The sequence below is a fragment of the Pelophylax lessonae genome (genome assembly GCF_965119305.1).
Source record: "Pelophylax lessonae genome assembly, chromosome: 1".
NCBI lineage: Eukaryota > Metazoa > Chordata > Amphibia > Anura > Ranidae > Pelophylax > Pelophylax lessonae.
This window is the reverse complement of record NC_138768.1, coordinates 761,436,285-761,458,546: the sequence shown is the minus strand read 5'-3', so window position 1 is coordinate 761,458,546 and position 22,262 is coordinate 761,436,285. Positions and strand designations below refer to the sequence as shown.

The 22,262-nt window shown below is 40.7% G+C and overlaps 1 protein-coding gene across 1 annotated transcript in view; it reads right to left on the bottom strand.

The window, feature by feature from the left end:
* The window catches only part of ARAP2 (ArfGAP with RhoGAP domain, ankyrin repeat and PH domain 2), a 570,354-nt gene that overhangs the window by 27,054 nt on the left and 521,038 nt on the right, over positions 1-22,262 (bottom strand). The window contains exons 29-30 of the mRNA XM_082248393.1: positions 9,552-9,634; positions 6,949-6,984 (exon numbers count right to left, since the gene is read on the bottom strand). Of these exons, the coding sequence (XP_082104519.1) occupies positions 6,949-6,984; positions 9,552-9,634 (119 nt within the window). The remainder of the gene's footprint in view (positions 1-6,948; positions 6,985-9,551; positions 9,635-22,262) is intronic.

Genomic DNA, 22,262 nt, shown 5'->3' with positions numbered 1-22,262 from the left:
AAGGTTTAGGAGTGTGTCTATGGGAATGTTTGACCATTCTTCCAAAAGTGCATTTGGGAGGTTAAACTCTCATGTTAGAGAGAAGGTCTGGCTCTCAGTCTCCATTCTAATTCATCCCAAAGGTGTTCTATTGTGTCGAGGTTAGGACTCTGCTTAGGGCAGTCAAGTTCCTCAACCCCAAACTCGCTCATCCATGTCTTTATGGACCTTGCTTTGTGCACTGGTGCGCAGTTATGTTGGAACAGGAAAGGCCAACTCCAAACTGTTCCCACAAAATTCTCTTCACTGGAGCTAAGGAGCCAAGTCCAACCCTAAAATAAAAAAAAACCTACACTATAATCCTCCCCCCACTAAATGACCAGTGTACAAAGCAAGGTCCATAAAGACATGCATGAGCAAGTTTGGGGTGGAGAAACTTGAGTGGCCTGCACAGAGTCCTGATCTCAAACCAATAGAATACCTTTGCGACGAATTAGAGCAGAGACTGCGAGCCAGGCCTTCTCTACAACATCAGTGCCTAACCTCACAAATGCGCTTCTGAAAAAATGGTCAAACATTCCCATAGACACACTCCTAAACCTTGTGGAACTCAATATTAAACCCTACAGACTAACACTGGAATGCCATTAAAGTTCATATGGGTGTAAAGGCAGGCGTCCTAAAACTTTTGGTAATATAGTGTATATACACATACACACATGAGTGTTTGAACTATGTTGTGCACACCCTAATGCAATAGGCTGCACACACCTATGTGTAGGGATGAAGCAGAAGTGCTTGTATATAGCATACTGTGGTCTTGGCTTGTAACAGATGCAAATAATAGCAGACTTTTTTTCTTTTAGAGCAATAACAGCATAGTCCCTTCACAAGAAACAAAGGTCTTTAGGGCACCAGTCTCCTTTATCAAACACACAACTAACTCATTAGCACAAGAGGGGTGGCTGCAGCCCAAAAATCTCTGTACTCATAAAATGTCAAGGGAAAGCTGGTTACCTCCTTCCAACTTCCTAGAGACACTTTCCTCCAGTGATACCAGACTAGATCTTCAGCAGACAGCCCCTCAGTCAGCTGGGCCCTGAGGGCATGCTGGAAGCTTCAGCATACAGGCCCCCAGGTCCACCACCTAAGACCTCATGAACAGCAAGCACATGGCAGCACTACCCTAGAGGGCAGCTAGCGCCCCAGGTTGGATTGTTCCTTTCCAAGGAAAAAAAGCTCAGTGTGCTTACTGAATATATACAGTCTTCCAGCATGCCCTCAGGGCCCAGCTCCCTGGGATTGGTCAGGTATTATAAATATTCATGCTGCTATTTGCATAGCTCCACATCTATGACCCAGAAAGTTCTCACAGCTTTTCTGCTCTGCAGAGGGAGTAAATAGACAAGAAGTAGCTGAAAACACTGAGCAGACCTAACTAATCAAATGCCGCTGCACTGAAAACATTAAGCAACAAAATTTACCTAGCACAAAGATTACAGCCACGCTGATAGCTGTGACAGGCTAAATTTACCCAAACACATGTCCAAACACACACACAGTGAGCCAGCACTAAATATATCTATATATCTATTTAGTTCTAGCACCTATCTGGGTGGGTGCTACAAATATAATATGCAAATGTGTGTATTTTATTCAATATCAAATAATTCTAGTAGGATGAGACCACTAAAAGAATGCCTTGCTTACACCAAGGAAACAATATAGCTATCACAGTAAATGTGGTATCATAAATAATGAAAAAATGTATGTGAAATCAACAGGCACATAGCTTAACTGAAAAATGGGTCTGGTCCAATTATCAAGTGCTAGTGCTGAAGGGGTTATTTTGCCAATATTAAGTGAACTTTATCCTCTATATAAATAGTGACATATGAGTGATTTTGATGTGTATGTAACTATTATAAAACTTACAGCAACTGTGGGCTAGTCATGACAAAAGGCACTAAATGTGACAAGGTTAACCAGTTGCCGACCGCCCGCCGCAGTTCTACTGCGGCAGGCAGCCGTTCCTGTGCAAACCGATGTAGGTATACGTCGGTCGCTTGCCTGCAGCTAGGGGGCGAGCGCGTGCCAGTGGCGTGCTCCAGCTCGCTAGCGGGGACTTCGATGCACGGGGCAGGCGGCTCCGATTGCCGCCTGACACCTGCGATCGTTCCCGCTGAGAGAGAAGAACGGTTTGTAAACACAGCTGAACGTTCTTCTACCTGGAATTATCACAGAGTGCCTGCGATCCTTCTATATAGGAACACATGTCTCTGTGATCATTTCATAAGCCACGCCCCCCCACAGTTAGAAAAACGCCCCTAGGTACACATTTAACGCCTTGATCACCCATAGTGTTAACCCCTTCCCTGTCAGTGTCATTATTACAGTAACAGTGCATATTTTTAGCACTGATTACTGTAGTAATATAAAAGGGGGGAAGGGCGGGACTTTAAATGAAGCGCAAGGTGGGATTGGCCGTGCGCCTCCATCCCTAATATCAATTGAAACATTGCAAGAAGGTTGGGACTTTGAATGAGAGACATGACTTGATAAAACAAAATAATCACATTTATTGATACATATAAAAGAAGTAAACATGATGTATTACAAATATGAACTGGGATGATATGGTATTGAATGATAAAATGAATAAATGGTAATAATTCACCCCAACAAAACCAATCTCAAAAGAACCAGCAAGACAATAAGACAATGCTAACAGAGTAATAAAATGACATCATAACATCCATAGACTGACGCGTTTCATGGACTATATTCGCCACTTCTTCAGAGTCGGTGTATGATCCATATCTATAAAGGTAAATAAGTAAATATGTATAGGTACATTGTATTGAATGGTGTTTTGAAAATTGGGAGAAAAGGGGAGAGAGGGGGATGGGAAACAAAGTCTCCATAGTCCCAAAACTTACACAGTGGCTCCAACAGTAACTGGTACTGGAGGTGGGGGCATCAACCCAGATGTCTCCCACGGGAGCTGAGGGCACGTGGGGCCCACGGATGAGGCGAAGGTGTCACACACAGGAAAAAGTATGAGTAAGTTTTGTTGGAATGTTGCTGAGTAGTCAGAGTATATCTATTAGTATAATGAGTAAAAATGATGGTAGTAGTAAGTGATTGTATATTATATAAAGGACGTAATGCTACTCATATAATGTGTATGGTGAGGGAAAGGTGACAAGGTGGTGTGGGCACTAAGAAATGAGTGAGGTGGAGTGGGGGATGGAGATATGATAATGAGATAAGCTGTTGAGGAAGGATAAAGTATTTGTAAGTTTGGTTGGAGTATTGCTGAGTAGCCAGAGTATATATATATATAATGAGTAAAAATGATGGCAATAGTAAGTAAGTATATACTATATAAAGGACATAATGCTACTCGTATGATGTGTATGGTAAGGGGGAGGTGACGAAGTAATGTGAAAACCAAGAAATATAAATAAGGTGGAGTGGGGGATGGGAATGTGATGAGATGAGCTGTAGAGGAAGGATAAGGTAATGTAAAGGTGGGCTAGTAAAATTGTGAGTGAGACGAAAGGAATTAAATAAAGTAGGATGCAGCCGACTAACAACTGTGCCTAGTTATAAAAAGTGTGATGGTGACTGAGTGAGAGAGGGGAATGGTAGGGAAAGAAAATATTGGAGGTAAGTGAAAATAAACCTGAAGAAGAATAAGTCCAAGGGGAGTGCTCTCACATTGCTGGCTAGCGGTGGTGGCTTTCCCCCTTGTTTTCCTCGGGAGCTGCGATGTGTGACGGGTGCCCTCCCCTTTCCCCTACACTCTCATGAGCGCGATGGATCAGGTGGGCGGTCCTGCCGCACATCGGCGTCACGCTCTGCGCCGATGTGTGACGTCAACAGGTGCCACACGCCGACGGCTGTTGTTCCATCGTGTGCATAAGAGGAAGTCCGGCGAGACGGCATGGCATTTGCCTCCGTTCTACGGCTCCATGTCTGTGCACCTCGTGACGCTGGGCACTTTATGGTCGACGGGCTATGGCGATTCTGTGTCACATTTTCTTCCTCCCCTTGGACTTATTCTTCTTCAGGTTTATTTTCACTTACCTCCAATATTTTCTTCCCCTACCATTCCCCTCTCTCACTCAGTCACCATCACACTTTTTATAACTAGGCACAGTTGTTAGTCGGCTGCATCCGACTTTATTTAATCCCTATCATCTCACTCACAATTTTACTAGCCCACCTTTACATTACCTTATCCTTCCTCTACAGCTCATCTCATCTCATCACATTCCCATCCCCCACTCCACCTTATTTATATTTCTTGGTTTTCAAATTACTTCGTCACATCCCCCTTACCATACACATCATACGAGTAGCATTATGTCCTTTATATAGTATATACTTATTTACTATTGCCATCATTTTTACTCATTATATATAGATATACTCTGGCTACTCAGCAATACCCCAACGAAACTTACAAATACTTTATCCTTCCTCAACAGCTTATCTCATTATCATATCTCCATCCCCCACTCCACCTCACTCATTTCTTAGTGCCCACACCACCTTGTCACCTTCCCCTCACCATACACATTATATGAGTAGCATTACGTCCTTTATATAATATACAATCACTTACTACTACCATCATTTTTACTCATTATACTAATAGATATACTCTGACTACTCAGCAACATTCCAACAAACTTTACTCATACTTTTTCATGTGTGTGACACCTTCGCCTCATCCGTGGGCCCCATATGCCCTCAGCTCCCATGGGAGACGTCTGGGTCGATGCCCCCACCTCCAGTACCAGTTACTGTTGGAGCCAATGTGTACGTTTTTGGGACTATGGGGACTTTGTTTCCCATCCCCCTCTCTTCCCTTTTCTCCCAATTTTCAAACCACCATGCAATACAATGTACCTATACGTATATACTTATTTACCTTTATAGATATGGATCATTCACCGACTCTGAAGAAGTGGCAAATATAGTCCACGAAACGCGTCAGTCTATGGATGTTACAATGTAATTTCATTACTCTGTTAGCATTGTCTTATTGTCTTGCTGGTTCTTTTGAGATTGGTTTTGTTGGGGTGAATTATTACCATTGATTCATTTCATCATTCAATACAATATCATCCCAGTTCATATTTGTAATAAATCATGTTTACTTCTTTTATATGTATTAACCTCCCTGGCGGTATGATTCTGTCAGGAATTATATACCAAAAGCGGTACAATTTTTTTCATGGAAATTTGGCGTTATGTATTATAGGCCTACAATTCTTAGTAATTACTGACTTAAACCTGACCAAAACAAGACTCTAGTAGACATCCCAGATGTGATAAATTTGAAACACAAACGCATGAATTATAATCGAATCAATAATATAATTTTATTATATAATATATAATATATATAATAAAATTATATTATTGATTAGATTATAATTCATGCGTTATATATTATATATATATATATGTATGTGTGTGTGTGTGTGTGTATATATATATATATATATATATATATATATATATATACGTGTGTATATAGGTATATGTATATATATATATGTGTGTGTGTGCATATATATATATATATATATATATATATATATAATATAAAATGTGTTATGTGTTTGTGTTTTGTGCAACGTTTTTTGAATTTTCCTCCCTAGTTCCTCTCCCATGCAGCATTGCTGCTGCAGGGAACGGAACTAGGAAGTCATCACACCGACGGAGGACGGACGAGCGGCGGGACTCTCGGCTGGCGGTCACAGCAGTGAGAGATCATCGCTGGATCGCCAGGAGAAGGTAAGAGAACACCGCTGAGCTCTCTGCACAGTCACCCCGAGCGTGACTCGGGGTTACCGATCCTGAACTAAAAAATCCACCCCGAGTCACGCTCGGGATTACCGCCAGGGGGGTTAATAAATGTGATTATTTTGTTTTATCAAGTCATGTCTCTCATTCAAAGTCCCAACCTTCTTGCAATGTTTCAATTGATTACTGTAGTAATGTCACTGGTTTTTCCCAAAAGTGTCAAAAATGTCAGTCCGATCTGTTCGCCGCAATGTCGTAGTCCCGCAAAAAATCTCAGATCGCCACCATTACTAGTAAAAAAAAAAACAATAAAAATGACATAAATCTTTCCAGTAGTTAGTAGACGCGATAACTTTGGTGCAAACCAATTAAAATGCGCTTATTGCAATTTTTTTCTCAAAAATATGTTTATAGCACAAAAAATAAACATCGCAAAGGTGATCAAATACCACCAAAAGAAAGCTCTATTTGTGAGAAAAAAAGGACATAAATTTTATTTAGGTACAGAGCTGCACGACCGTGCAATTGTCCGTTAAAGTAATGCATTGCCGAATCGCAAAGTACGGCCTGGTCATTAAGGAGGCAATTCCTTCTGGTCCAGAAGTGGTTAATCAGGAGATGTGACTCAAAGCAGATGGATATGAAATATCATTCTGTTCCTCCTTATTCTTTTCCATAAGTGTATTTGATACCTTATTATGACAACCTGAGACATATTTTTTATATGACTCTTGTATTCTCCCTCCTCCATAACTCAGGCTATATGTAAGAACAGAAGGTAGAAGTAAGCTAAAGCAGCTTTATTATTAGCAGTGGAAGGTTAATAATACTTAATTCTCATAGTAACACAGCTTAGTGTCAATTAATTACAAGAAGTTTGTCAGATTGAAGTGCTACAGGCACTCACACAACAAAGGAATAAGTCTTGTTCACTTTACCGACATAGCTTCTGTGTTTGCAGTCCTTGAGCTACCTTTTCTACAGTGGCTGGAATGCTCCAATCATGTCATATGTCTCCTGGGTATACTAGTAGTATAAATATCTTTCTAAAGGTGCTAGTATTTTCTCATTTTATTTTTTGTGTGTATTCTATTGAACATTTTGCAAAACTGCAGAAAATTCAACGTTTTTGGGACTTAGACGTACCATTGATGTTTTTCAAAACAAGCAGTCAATCCAAACCTGAAAAGACAAATTAAAAAAAATTAAATCATATTTAGAAATGTATGGTTATAAACACTAATATAAGAACATATAGTATAGGCTTATAATTCAGGGCTTGATATAGTAAGGTTACCATTTGTCCCTGTTCCCTATGGGACAGTTTCCATTGCAAGGGTCAGTCCCTTGGAAACAGTCTTCCCTGGCTTTGTCTACAAAAATCCATCAGCACAGCATAAACCTTACAGTGTGACAGCAACAAATCAGTACTTGCATGCGCAAGCATCAATTGAAAATGACCCATGCTGGACAAATGAAAATGGCGCTGCTGGACCATCTGGTGCCGCTGGACAATTTCTGCACATGCACAGGCATCTCTGGCTGTGCTATTTTGGATTGATGCTCGCTCAGTGTGACTGCTGAATTGGCGCATGTGCGCTGTTAGGTTTACTCTATGCTGCAGGGTGTCCAGCGACAATATTGAGGATGCCCTTGATATATCTACCAACATGGGAAGAAGAAGGTTAGGAAAACTAGGAAGAAAACCAGGCACAACCAATGAGCCACCAAACTAAAAGACAAGGTGTAATCTATTTGAAACACACTTCAACTGCACGTATAAAGGCCCGTACACACGTGCAGATTGTCGGCCGAAAATGTTCGGCCGCCGAACGATCGGCCGATTTTCGGCTTGTTAGTATGATGCTTCCGACAGCCGACGGTGCACTTACGGCCGAAAAGAATCTGTCGTGCAAGCATTAAAATTTTTGTATGCCGACACCAGAGCGGCCGATTGTTCGCCAGTCAATACAGAATTCGGCCGACAGACAGCAGATTAGCAAGACTGGGCATGCTCAGAAAAGAAAAAAGACAAGGAAAGTTAACCATCACATGACATCACTTCTGCAGTCGGCTGTTGTTGGCCGTCAAAATTCGTGTGCAGTCTTTTGCAGTTTTCAACAGACACGACAGCCCTGGACAAACGATCGTTCGGCCGACGATCAGTACGTGTGTACGGGGCTTTACCCTGCAACTTGTGTGTTACTTCCTCCTGGCCTGTGCTCTCTGTGTGTCACTCCTTAGCTCTGCTCTCTGTACATTATCTACACCTAGCCCCTACACAGCAAAGACTCAGGTTTAATTTAACCATAACCCCTTAAGCCCCATCCATTGCTATTACAATTTGGTTAAACCCACAATATGCATGCCACATCATTCCTCTACTTATGTGCCCAAGCGACTTTGTCTTTGTACCTTAAATGTCTTCTTTTTGTTCCAAAAGTCTGTTACCAATTGTTCCAGGGCCTGTTAAAATTGGGCTGTGGTTTTGTAGAAATGGCTAAAAATGGGGGTTTAATATGAGGATGTGATTTAAAAGTAGGCATGGTCTGTAACGTGTCCTTACATTTTATTTTGAAAATTTGTGTAATCCTACTAAATAGATGTATCACACAATATAAGGTGTATCACACACAGACCTTTGCCAGCGCAGCTCAGTTACAGGGCCTCAGATGTGTCAAAGTTTTAGTAAAATGGATATAGATATCCTTTCATGACCTTAAATGCAAAATGGGAAAATCTGCCACACTTCTTTGTCAGCACTACTATTAATTCATATTTTCTAAACTAGAAAAAATAAAGTTGGCCATACATACATTCCTGCTGAATCAGCTGAAACTCAAGCTGTGGGTACTGTAAGCCAGTGGTCCTCAACTCCGGTCCTCGGGGGCCCACTAACAGGCCAGATTTTAAGTATTACCTTGGGGAGATGCAGACTAGAATACTGCAATCACTGACCAGCAAATTAGATCACCTGTGATGTAATTTAGTTATCTTGCAAACCTGGCCTGTTAGTGGGCCCAGAGGACCGGACTGGAGGACCACTGCTGTAAACAATGCCTGACTTGACAAATTTCAACTAAAAAATAAAGGAGCTGAGCAGAAAATTGTTGGCCGAATAGTGATTGCATCCAATCAGATTCAGTCACTGGTCTGGTATTCAGACAGCAGCATGTGCTGTAGGAAAAGTAGTAGAGCAGGGTGCTGGGTTAGTACCAAAACAACACATACCATTATTAAGAAGCAGCTTACCCTTACATTTGAAGAACTGTGCAATCAGCCAGGTTGTGGGGGATGCAGTACATCACAAACTCACAGTCACACAGAGCAACACTGGCAAATAGCTGATAGCAGCAAGCATGATAAGTGCCAGCAGCTCAGGAGACAGCAGCACAAGACACAGCAATGCCAAACAGGGCAGTGTGTAGGAGAGAACCGAGTGGCAGCGGGTCAGGTGTTGTGGCTGTCTGAATACAACAGGAGGCAGTAGAGATTCCTCCATCTATGCTGCTTAGCATGTATAGGAAAATGAAGTGATTTTGCCAATAGGGTTAAACGAGAGAAATTTAAATATGTATGGCTAGTAAGTCTTCTAGCCAGTACATTTATTGGTGCAATTAAGGGCAAATACAAACACATCAAAAATTCAGATTAGAAATTAAAACAAGGATAGCAGTTTTTCCCCATGCTGTCTTAGCTCCTTGCCTCAATGGTCATTGATTTTTTATTTATTTTTTTCAGTTCCTTACCTTGTTGGTGGTTTCATCTTCTTTTTGACACCCATGAAAAACTTGCATACCACCACAGGCAACACTTTTTCTGGCTTAATGTTCTAAATGAAAAAAATGATATACAGTATTCCGGTAAAAATGCTGTATACATAAACTCAGCAGTGTGACACTTGGTAATATATAAAGCTGTTTTTTTTTTTTTTAAAGGGGGGCTCTTTTATATTCAGGATTTACTAACAGAACAAAAAAGTAAGTATAAACAGTTGATAACAGTCAGCTAATTAGGAAGACAGTTGAGTTGATTTACTAAAACTGGAGAGCGAAAAATCTGCTGCAACTGTACATGGTAGCCAGTCAGCTTCTAACTTCAGCTTGTTCTATGAAGCTTTAATTAAAAAATAAATAAAAACCTGGAAGCTGATTTCTATACAGTACTGCAACAGATTTTGCACTCTCCAGTTTTATTAAATCAACCCATTGCAAATGATAGATGCATAGATGTTTGAATGATTGCACTGCAATAAATGCAGGTAATTTTGCTGCAGAAATATGGCTTTATTTCTAATTCAATAATAATTATATATTTATAGCATAGATTATTTAACAAAATTGATAGCTGTCTAATATAACTTCTTATTTTTGCAACAGATAAACCTTGGATTTAACATATAGTAAAGAGATTTTTATTTAAAGAAAAGTGTATGTATATTTGAAAGTTTAAATTAGAGTCAAATAATCCCAGTCATGCTTTTATTTAATTCATAGTTAGGTGTGTTTATTAGTTTTTGCTGTGGGCAAGCTTACTTCTTCAACCTTAGGTGTTGAAGTTTATTTCAATTCCATTTACATCAAACTATTACTTTTAAAAGCAAATAACTTATTGAATTTAACCACGTAACGACGGCTCGTTATCGTCCAGCGACGTAGACCTACGTAGCTGGACTCCTCCTCTTGTGGGCGGCGCGCGCGTGCCGCCAGAGGCTCGCTCCCGCTGTATTCAGTCACAGCGGGAGTCGGGCCAGGGGAGGAGCAGCGGCGATCGCCGCCGCTCTTCCCCGATCGTCGGGGAATCGAGTCTGGAGATCCGCCGCTTGTGTAAACAAAGTGGGCGGATTTCCTAAGTGACAGGCAGGGTCAGAATGCAGGGTTCAGCATAGCTGAACCTGCGATCTGTCCTTGTGTCACTCAGTCACCTCCCCCCACACATGTCAGTAAGCACCAGGCATACATTAACCCCTCCCTCTCCAATAAAATTAACCCCTTCCCTGCCAGTGTCATTTTTACAGTAACAGTGCATATGTATAGCACTGATTACTGTAGTAATGTCACTGGTACCCCCAAAAGTGTCAAAAATGTCAGTCAAGGGTCCGATCTGCCGCCATTACTCGTTAAAAAAAACCCCCAAAAATCTTTCCCTTAGTTAGTAAACGCAATAACTTTTGCGCAAACCAATCAAAATACGCTTACTGCGATTTTTTTTGCCAAAATTATGTAGCAGAAAACAAATTGGCCAAAAATGATAAAAAAATTTGATTTTTACATTTTTTTGGGAGGAATTTCATATAAATAAATGTGAAAAATATTGTTATTTTTTCAAAATTTGCGCTCTTTTTTTGTTTATAGCGCAAAAAGTAAAAAATGCACAGGTGATCAAATACCACCAAAAGAAAGCTCTGTTTGTGGGAAAAAAAAAAAACGTAAATTTCATTTGGGTACGGCATTGCATGACCGCGCAATTGTCAGTTAAAGTCGCACAGTGCCGAATCGCAAAAAGTGGCCTGGACGTAAGACAGAAAAATCCTCCGGTGGTAAAGTGGTTAAGCAGACTTAAAGTTACATTGTCATGAGAAAAGTATTAGGGCTGCCCTTGCTGACCTCCCTTTTGAGAGTGTTAGCTCTCTGGCTATAATGCTGTTGTTTTGGGTTTTGAGTCTCCGACCTGGAGCAAGTATACAGATACAGATTGCGGACACTCATTTACAACCTGCTTGTCCCTGGGACCCAAAGGTATTCAAATCAACCACTACCAGGCAACTAGTACTTTCAAAGGGGCGCTCAAAATTGCAGCCCCCATACTTTTCTCATGACAGTCACTGAAATGTTACTTAAGCTTTATTAATAGCCATACATGTGTGAATAAATAAACATTAACAGAAAGGTCAAAGTACTTGCCTTTCCTGCTGCTCTAGGCTCCCTTTTGATGGGGAGAAACTGTACCCTAAAGTCTCTGCGGAAATGGACAATTCAGAAAGGTCTGGATCCACCTGCTGTGTTCCTTCTGCTGACCCCACCTCACTACAGGAAACAGTGGCATGGAGGTCATCAGGAAGAACTACTGAGTACAGCGGGAGATTGACATTCCTGAAAATGTTGGTTTATAATCAGACTCCATGGGACAAATTCACCTTACAGCATTACTTATCATTTTATTTAGGCAACAAGGCCACTTTGGGATGTGCCAGTTCTCCCCTTGAGTAAAGATTGCATGATAAAATGCTTAAGGTTTTTGGCCATATAATAGGAGGCAACATGGAAAAGCAGTTTCTTCAGGAAAGGTAAGAATTTCTCTCTGTTACTCCTATTCAAACCCAACAAGACTGATAAATGTATTTTTTTATTTATTTGAGTATGTCCACTTTTTTCTAAGTGATAGGACAAGACTACAAAACTTAAAAAAAAAAAAAAAAAAATACACTAAAAGTGTTATTTAAGCTGTAACATAAATATGAATGGGGATGTAACATAAATGTACTAGTCGGGTCGTTTGGGCAATAGCTGAGAGGGGATATGATCTGTAGAAGTAGTGTATTTGTGAATATAGTTTAATTTTGTGATCTTAGAGATACAGTAAGCCAGTAACCACTTGCTGAGTTTTATTGCTACAGGGCAGCAGCTTTTTGCAGATTCACATATACAGTATATATGTGATCCTGCACTTTTGGGTAGAGGGCGCAAATGCACGCTGCTGCCATGGACTCGATGTCGCCCAACCAATCATCCTGCAGACAGGCAGAACGGCGGTCTGCCTATGTATAGATTTACATCAGTCAATGATTGGCTTCCTGGGTTGTTTTCAACCTAAATCTAGGTACATGGACACACACACCACAGTCACCAGCAGTCCTGCTCTCCTTGTGACCCCTGTGCCCACCTGAGCCCCCCCATGGCTCCCGGGTCAGACCTTTCAGCAGACCATGGTTTTCAGTGCTTCCATGCTAAGACTGATCTAGTAAGTATGGAGCCTTCTTGTTTGCTGCGTCCCTCATTAGACACTCCATAGGTGCACACACATATCATTTACAATACTATTTTACCTTATAGATTCATGATGTACACCTACTCCTGAGGAAGCAAATTATATTTTGTGAAACGCGCAGAGTATAAAGGGTGCTATATGTTATCATGTCTTTTGTAACATGCTTGTATGTGCTCACAATGTATGTTGATGCTGTTACTTGTATACTCTATTTTATATTGTACACATTTTACATGTATTTTACTATTGATCAGTCCAACATGGTTTTACTGAATGTGATTATTATCCATTTGGTTGTTTAATAAAATATTTCAACTATTGGTAAAACACTGCACCATGTTAATTTTGAGTGCGTAACTTCATTTAAAGTCCCCCGGGCAAATGCATTTCCTGTTTGTATGAAATTTGGGATGGAGGCTACCACTCTGATTGGAGATCCAGATCACACCTTCCTTGTATAATACTGTAGTAAAATGGGAATGGGCGAACAGTTCGGTCCAAGCATGAGTTCGTGCTGAACATTTGCCTGTTCAGCTATTTGCCGAACACCCAAATTTTCAGGATTGTTCACCGGGTATTTTCCTCGACTAACACCCTGCAATGCACTGAGTCCTGCACAGTGCATTCTGCACCCTGATTGGGCAAAAAATTGCCCAATCAGGACGCAGTGTAAGCTGGTTGTTAAGGAACAGGGAAGCCTACCGAGGCGTCTTTAACAAATGATGAGTCATCAGCTGTCAATGGGTTTCCCATACTGGGCCACATGCCCTTAGCAAGGGAAAGTGGGGAGCCCCCCTGCCCCTTCATGCCAAAGCACCTTGTCCTTATGTTGATGGTGACAAGGGTCTCTTCCTGACAACCCTGGGCTGTGGTTGTCAGGGTCTGCGGGCGGGAGGGGGGGTTGATCAGAATCTAGAAGTTCTTTTTAACAAGAGGGCCCCCAGATCGCTCCCTCCCCATGTGAATGGGTAACGGGTACATAGTACCCCTACCCATTCACTTAAATAGTGTCAAAAAGTAATAAACACAATAGACAGTTTTCAACAAAGCCTTTATTATAAAATAAAAAATAGAAAAAAACGCGTCCCTCTATGTAAATTCATCGTCAATCACGCTGCCCGCTGGACCCGAAAAAGAAACAAAATGAAAAGCGCTCTCGCCTCCTGGGAGGCCTCACGCTTTGCGCTTGGCATTTCTTTAATAGGCAAGGGGCAGGGCCACCTGGCTACATCACCTGGCGGCACCACCTCCTTATGATGTCACAGACTAGTGCATGTTGGGCAAGTCAGAAGGGAGCTGTGCCACTGGGTGACATAGCCAGGTGGCCCCCTCCCCTTGCCTATATAAGAAATGTCAAAGCACAGAGGCTGCATACGGCAGAAGGCCTCCCAGGTGGCGAGAGCATTTTTCATTTCTTTTTATTTCACCGGTCTGTCAGGCTGTGCCATTAACAATGGATATACATCAAGGGACACAATTTTTTTATTTTTTAATAAAGGATTTGTCAAACACTATCTCTTTTGTTTGTTACTTTTGACACTTTTTTGGAGAATGGGTAGGGGTACTATGTACCTGATACCATTCACATAGGTGGGATCTGGGGGACCCCCTGTTAAAGGGGGCTTCAAGATTGCGATAACCCCCCTGCCCGCAGACCCCGACAACCACAGCCCCCCTGCCCCAAAGCACCCCCCCCCAATGTTAAGGGGTATGTGGTTTGATAAGGTTTGGAGGGTGCTTGCTCGTCCCCCCCTTTCCTGACCTGCCAGGCTGCATGCCAGATAATGGTCTGGTATGAATTTTGTAGGGAACCTTTTTTTTTTTTTAATTTTTTAATAGCCAGCAATTGTAACTGTGAGTCATTTTAAATGGGATTTGACTCATTTTTTTTTTCTTTAGAAATGTCATTTTTGCTGTAGCATGTTTTATGCATGCTACAGATGTGCCACTTTACAGGCACATAAGGGGCCTCCCGCAGGCACTATATTTAAAGGAATTTTTCATTTTTATTGTTGCACTTTAACCTTCCTAGCGGTATTCCCGAGCGTGACTCGGGGTTAGATTTTAGAGCCAAAAGCGGTAACCCCGAGCCACACTCGGGGTAGCGCTAGGAAGATCGCTGGATCCTGGTAGAGGTTTTACTTACCTTTTCTCCGGGATCCAGCGAAGAATGCGGGCGGTATGCGGCGGCGGAGCTTCCTCCCGATCATCTGCGAGCCCCGGCTTCCGTCTCCGGTGACGTGACGTCCGTCGGGGGGTGGAACCGGTGGCAAATTCAAATGTAAAACACACCAAACACACTGATATGATTCAAAATAAAATAAAAAAAATTCACATTACATTGCCCCCCAGTGCCCTTTCCTGCAGTTTTACTGTACTTTTTATGTATATATATATATATATATATATATACGTAATTCTTGTGAATGAGCAGCCCAAACCAACTGTATACATTATATATATATATATATATAATATATATATATGATAAATGTATACAGTTGGTTTGGGCTGCTCATTCACAAGAATTGCATGCAAAATAATGGTACCGCTTTCAGCACCTAGAATCCAAAAGAATCATACCACCAGGGAGGTTAAGCATAATTTAAATCACTGCTCCTGAAAAAAACTACTGTTTTTAATTTTTTTTTTTTATTAAAACATATCCCCCAGGGCATTACCTAGACCCCATACACATTTTATGGCCAATTACTTGCATATAACTCTTCAAAATGGGCACTTTTGATTTTTGCTGTTAGGCTCCCATGGACTTCAATGGGGTTTGCTGTTCAGGTTACAACATTTCCCCTGTTTAGGAGTTCTGCTGTGAACCAAACCGGGGGGGTGTTCAGCCCATCTCCATAGTAAAACACAGGCTAGGCACACAGTTAATCCTTTGATTTCCCCTGATGTTAACCCCATCCCAGCCAGTGTCAGCAGTACAGTGAATACTGTTTTAGTACTGATCACTATTAGTGTCACCGGTCCCCAAAAAGTGTCAGTTAGTGTCTGAATGTCCGCTGCAGTATCGCAGTCCCGCTATGAGTCACTGATCCCCACCAATACTAGTAAATAAATAAATAAAAATTAATAAAAGTATTCCGTAGTTTGTCGACACTATAACTTTTTAGCAAACCAATCAATATACGCTTACTGGACTTTATTTTACCAAAAATACATAGCAGAATACATATTGGCCTAAATTTATGAAGAAGTTAGATTTTTTTTCAGTTCTTGTATTGGATATCTTTTATAGCAGAAAGAAAAAAATATATAGTTTTTTTTTTTTTTTTTTGTTCAAACACCTGTCAGTCTTTTTTTTTGTTTATAGCGCAAAAAATAAAAAATGCAGAAGTGATCAAATGCCACCAAATGGAAGTTCTATTTGTGGGAAAAAAGGACATAAATTTTATTTGGGTACAGTGTTGCTCAAGTGTCAGTTAAAGTAACGCAGTGCCGTATCACAAAAAATTGCCTGGTCATTAAGGAAGGTAAATCTTCTGAAGGTCAAGTAGTTAATCAGCCATAGACATATATTCACCAATTAGCATTTGAAAGGAAAGAGCAAGCTTTTGGGCCAGAGTTGACACGTAGATGCCAATAAATAATCCTATCCAAGTAGACATAGATTCTCACCTTCATGAAACCTCAAAGAAAGTCCTAGTTATTTTGGCAACAAGAACCAGCAGGGGACAGTGAGAAGGCCCGAAAATGCCTGCAAGCTTTGATTTAAATCAACAGATCTGAGGAATCTATTTTTATCTCTTATAAAAGCTAAAATATTAGTTGCAGAGAGATGAAAATAAATCATTCTGATCATACACATATTGGGCTTCGTGTACTTGTATGGTAATTCTGTATTTTTAGTGCATGGAGAATGCAGGAGAAATGCACAAAACTGTTATATTGTGCCTGATTGTGAAAGCTGACCAGTGATTGGTACTGTTGCGATCAAACTGATGCGCTGGTGTCTGAAATCCTATTCCCAACCCAGTGATCAGAGCCGTTCTTGGCCCATTCATCTCTGGTAACGTCAGAACACAGAATAGTCCTTTGGGCTAGGAAAGGAACACCCACCAGGGTTGATTGGCCAAGGGCTAAAGCCCTGCCCACATATAATATTCCAATAAACTGAGGACCCTGGGATATGATCGGGGTGATTTCTACAGAACCGATCCCTCTGACTAGGGAATTATGGACGCTTCTGACTTACTCCAGTCACAGGATAAATCTAAAGGTTTTGTTTCTGTTTTTATTCCTTTTAATTCTTAGAATAAATAGCCAACTCTGAATGTCTTTGTCTTTTTTGTATTTTTGCAATTCTTTTTTCTTGGTATATATTTAAAAGAACTGCTCACTTTTGAAATATTAAATTATAAAACGATTATGTGATTTCTGTGTGCTAAGCTAGGACTTATATCCTTAGAGAGATTGATGCATTGTAGTGTCTATGTGCTTGGTCCAAGTTCATTGCCAATCTGTATGCAACTGCACTGTGTGTTGGCAGATTGCATGCAGATGGTAGTAAACTAGTAGATTTGCCAGACAGAGATCTGGGTGTGTGTGGCTGCCCAGCAGACCAGTCTGTGGACAATTTGCTGGGTGGTGGCAAGCTATTGTTTGTTGTGTGTCTGGTGTGTGGGTGTGTGGACAGGGAGAAGAGTGATTATCATCGGGGTTCTAGCTCCTAGAATAGCTGGAAGAATCCTAGTAGTGTGTGCTAATTACCAGACTGTTCCCCAAATTGTATGTAAGATTCGTATCTGCCTGTGTGTGTTCAGCCAGCCGAATTGGAGTGGAATCTCCCTCTAGTGGTGGCCAGAGGTAGAGCGGGCTGTGAAAGTGTATCACAGCCAGTCTCATTGCTTAAAATAAATTCCCCTTTCATTCCCTTCTACCCCAAGTCAAGGTCTGCATCCCAGTTATCTAGCTGCCATTGGCGTGCATTTCGTGACAAAAGCACATAAATATAATATCCAAAAATTCCACAAAATGTATAAGATGAAATTGTATTGATTTAACAAAGAATACACGTGTTTAGACTTGCAATTGTGTAACTTTATGAAACAAAATAAAACCCATGGCAACAAAAATAATTACTTTGTCTATATATTGTTATACTAAAATTGGGAATTTAAAATTATTGTTAACCTCTTCAGGCTGGCCGAACGCACATGAGTGGCCTCTCTGCACGTGGGCCTTTACGTGTGAGCCCTGTGTAAAACACCGACCGCGCTGAAAGTACGCTCCATACAGCATTGTAGCCACCAATTACTGGCAAGCTCCCAATGAATACTAGACATTGGGAGCTTTCCGATCATGTGACTGCTATGACAGCCAATCATAGCGGTCACATGAACTGAAAGCCCGCCTCCGCCTCCCAGCGTTTAGAATTCCTAAAGAGCTGGGAGCTGGCCTGAGGGAAGGGGTTAAAGTAAACTATACTGTATGCTAAATTATCATCTAATCCTGTTAAGTATTCAATAAAAAAATTTAAATTACTTTCACATACAGTACATGGTAAATAGCACTAAAATCTGGAGTGGGAAGGGCAGCATTTTCAGTCAGTAGTGAAGCTATTGTCTTGTACAATTTACCATAGTGAAGCCGGCCATAAATGGATAAAAATATTTTTCCATTAATCAAAATTCTGATCTACAGTATGTATGGGCACTGTGGCTGAAATTGATCTACTAATCTGCTGCTGGAAATGTCACTGGAATTTCCCTGCAGGGGACACTCCTGACGGCATTTATAGATACCGTGCTTAAAGGAAAAGTGCTGCAATTTACCAAAAGCTGCATTGGCATCATTGGGTTAACTCATTTTTAATACATGCCACAATAAAATTCACAAACCCTGATATTCAAATACAGCATGTCACTGAAACTCAAGGTCAAGGTGCTTGTTTTTTGAATTTTACTGTTTATTAATTTTATTATTAATAAGTAGTAGTAGTTGTTGTCTTGTATGACCTTTAAACCATTATAAAGACAACATTATAAAGACATTGAGGTGGATTTACTAAAGGCAAATAGACTATGCACTTTGTAAGTGCAGTTGCACTCTTTTTTCTTAGTACATGTAAATGTGGCAATGCTTTACTTTCACCTAATCAGGTACAAGGAAAATTTAAAAAAATATATATTTGCTTTCACATAATTGGATAATAGAAGTCAACAAAGCGTTACCACAATTACTAAGCTCTGGGGAAAGGTATTGCAACGGCATTTGCAAAATCCACAGTCTATTTTCCTTTAGTAAATCAACCCCATAAACTCTGATCATGAAGTGCTTAACCACTTAAGCCCCGGAAGATTTTACCCCCTTCCTGACCAGGGGGTATTTTGTGATTCGGCACTGCGTGACTTTAATGGACAATTGCGCGGTCGTGCGACGCTGTACCTAAACGAATTTGATGTCCTTTTTTTCCCACAAACAGAGCTTTCTTTTGGTGGTATTTGATCACCTGTGCGATTTTTTGATCATGCGCTATAAACAAAAAAAGAGCGTCAATTTTGCAAAAATAGCAATATTTTTCACATTTCTTTATATGAAATTCCCAAAAAAAAATGTAAAAATCAAAATTTTTTAACATTTTCAGCCAATTTGTTTTATGCTACCTATGTTTGGTAAAAAAAAATTGCAAAAAGCGTATTTTGATTGGTTTGCGCAAAAGTTATCGCGTTTACTAACAAAGGGAAAGATTTTTGTCATTTTTGTTGTTTTTCTTTTAACGCGTAATGGCGGCGATCTGCGATTTTTTTTGCGGTACAGCGACATTGCGGCGGACAGATCGGACCCTTGACTGACATTTTTGACACTTTTGGGGTTACCAGTGACATTACTGCAGTAATCAGTGCTATACATATGCACTGTTACTGCAAAATGACACTGGTAGTGAAGGGGTTAACTTTATTTGAGAGGGAGGGGCTGTGTGTGTCCCTAGGGGCGTGATTCTAACTGTGATTGGCTGTGGGTTGAGCTGTAGAAACAGTGATCAACGGTCCTACATAGTAGAACAGTGTGATCACAGTTTCTACACAGGGGAGAATGACAGGCGGCTTGTTTACACTAGCCGCCTGACTTTCTCCCTCTGCAGCGGCGATCGCAGAGTGACCCGATGTCTGCCGGTCACACGCGTGGGGGTGTCCGTGACCACGCGGGAGCGGGAGCGCGCCTCCGGCGGCGCGCGCTCGCTCCCTAGACCCTCACAGGCTAGCGACGTAGATCTACGTCACTTTGCCTGTGAGGGGCTGACTGCCGACGTAAATCGTCGTTAGGCAGTCGGCAAGTGGTTAACCACTTCTGGACTGGGCCTTTTTCTGACACTTGTTATTTAAAAGATAAAATCTGTTTTATTTGCTAGAAATTTACTTAGAACTTACTTAGAACCCCCAAACATTATATATATATATATATATATATATATATATATATATATATATATATATTTTTTTTTTAGCAGAGACCTTAGAGAATAAAACAGAGATCATTGCAATATTTTTATAATCACACCGTATTTGCGCAGCGGTCCTACAAACGCAATTTTTTTGGAAAAAATTCACTTTTTTGAATTAAGAAAGAAGAAAACAGTAAAGTTAGCCCAATTTTTTTTCTATAATGTGAAAGATAATGTTACGCCGAGTAAATAGATACCCAACATGTCATGCTTCAAAATTGCGCACGCTCGTGGAATAGCGTCAATCATTGGTACTTAGAAATCCCCATAGGCAACATTTTAAACATTTCTATAGGTTACCAGTTTAGAGCTACAAAGGAGTTCTAGGGTTCAAATTATGTCTCTTACTCTAACGTTTGTGGTAATACTGCACATGTGTGCTTTGAACACCGATTACATATGTGGGTGCGACTTGTGTATGCGTTCATTTCTGCACGCGAGCTAACAGGGACAGGGCGCTTTAATTGTTTTTTCCTATTTATTTTATCTTTTATTTTTTATTTTTACACCATTTTTTATTTTATTTTTTAATTTTGATCACTTTTATTCCTATTACAAGGAATGTAAAAATCCCTTGTAATAGAAATAAGCATGACGGGACCTCTTTAATGTGAGATCTGTGGTCAAAAAGACCTCAGATCTCACATCTACACTAAAAAAGGAAAAAAAAATTTTATGATGAAAAAAATGGGCTCTATAAATCTGTTGCTAGGGAGACAGATATGGTCCTGTCCTCCAAGGCCATGGAGTCGAGTGAGGGCCTTCTTGCCCTCACTCAACTTCCTGCCTGAGAGTAGAGCAGACCGGTGGGTCTGGTAAAACAGGGAAAACGACTGGGAAACTGCGGGAGGTGGAGGGGACACCTCTCCAGCCGCCCATAAGGATGATCCCTTATGTTTAAGTGGACCGCCCACCGTTTAAAAAAATACCAGGGTTATGGCAGCTCTCTGCTGCCATAACCCCGGTATTTAATGTCAAAGTACCAACGTAAATACACGTAGGCGGTCCTTATTTTAATTAAAGGATTGAGATTGGTGTTATGCATTTAAATAAGAACTACTTTATTCTTTGATCAAGGCATTATTGTTAGGGACCATTCACATTATAAAAAATTACAAGCAACTTGGCCTATAAAAAAAAAAAACTAGGAAAAACTCAATTTCTGTGCAACACATAGTCAAGCAGTCAGCAGTGGTCTGCAAGGTAGTCAGCAGACTGGTGCACAGTGAAATGGTCATCTATGATTCAAACTTCAGTCCCTCATATTGCAAACACTTGTCCATAGATACATCTTTGTAGGTCTCCGCTAAAACACAGACTGGATCCTGATGCTGTTTCGTTCATCCTTCTGCTTCAATATAGTGCAGTGCACGGAAATCCTGACTAATCAATATTCTGTTTTAAGAGCTTATTTCAATCTATGTTGCCAAACAGTTTGTTAGATACTGGATGCCACCCTTTACAGATTTTTGCACATACCTTAACTGCTGACCTAATTTGTTTAGACTTCACATGAACACCCCTTTCCCTGAATTTTGCTGTGTTTCCTATGTCTTTTTTCTGAGTTTGATGCTTAGCTTTGGTTATTCCTAGGAATGGTTTCCAGGTACTCCCCCTGACTAGGTTTCTGTCCTATCCCTTGCCTCTGCCTCTAATCAGGATATAGCTCATGGCCTGGACCAACCACAAACATACATATTGACTAGTATTTTGCTTTGGTCTGTCCAGTAACCAGTTGCTACCTCAGAATTCCAACATAACATGTGTGGGTACCCACTAACTTACTGGTGTGCTTAGCATAGAGGAAATATAACTTTAGTGTCTGAACTCTGGGGTATTGAAGATCAACGAGATCCTGGAAGTGAACCTAACTGGAGGAAACTGAGGAAGAAGAGTGTGCAAGATGAAGATTAGCTGACTACCTTCTGCACTCCAGATGTGTATACAGTATGAAAATAAACCACATCGATCCCACTCAAATATGTTACTTTTTATTTTTTGAAATAAAGTA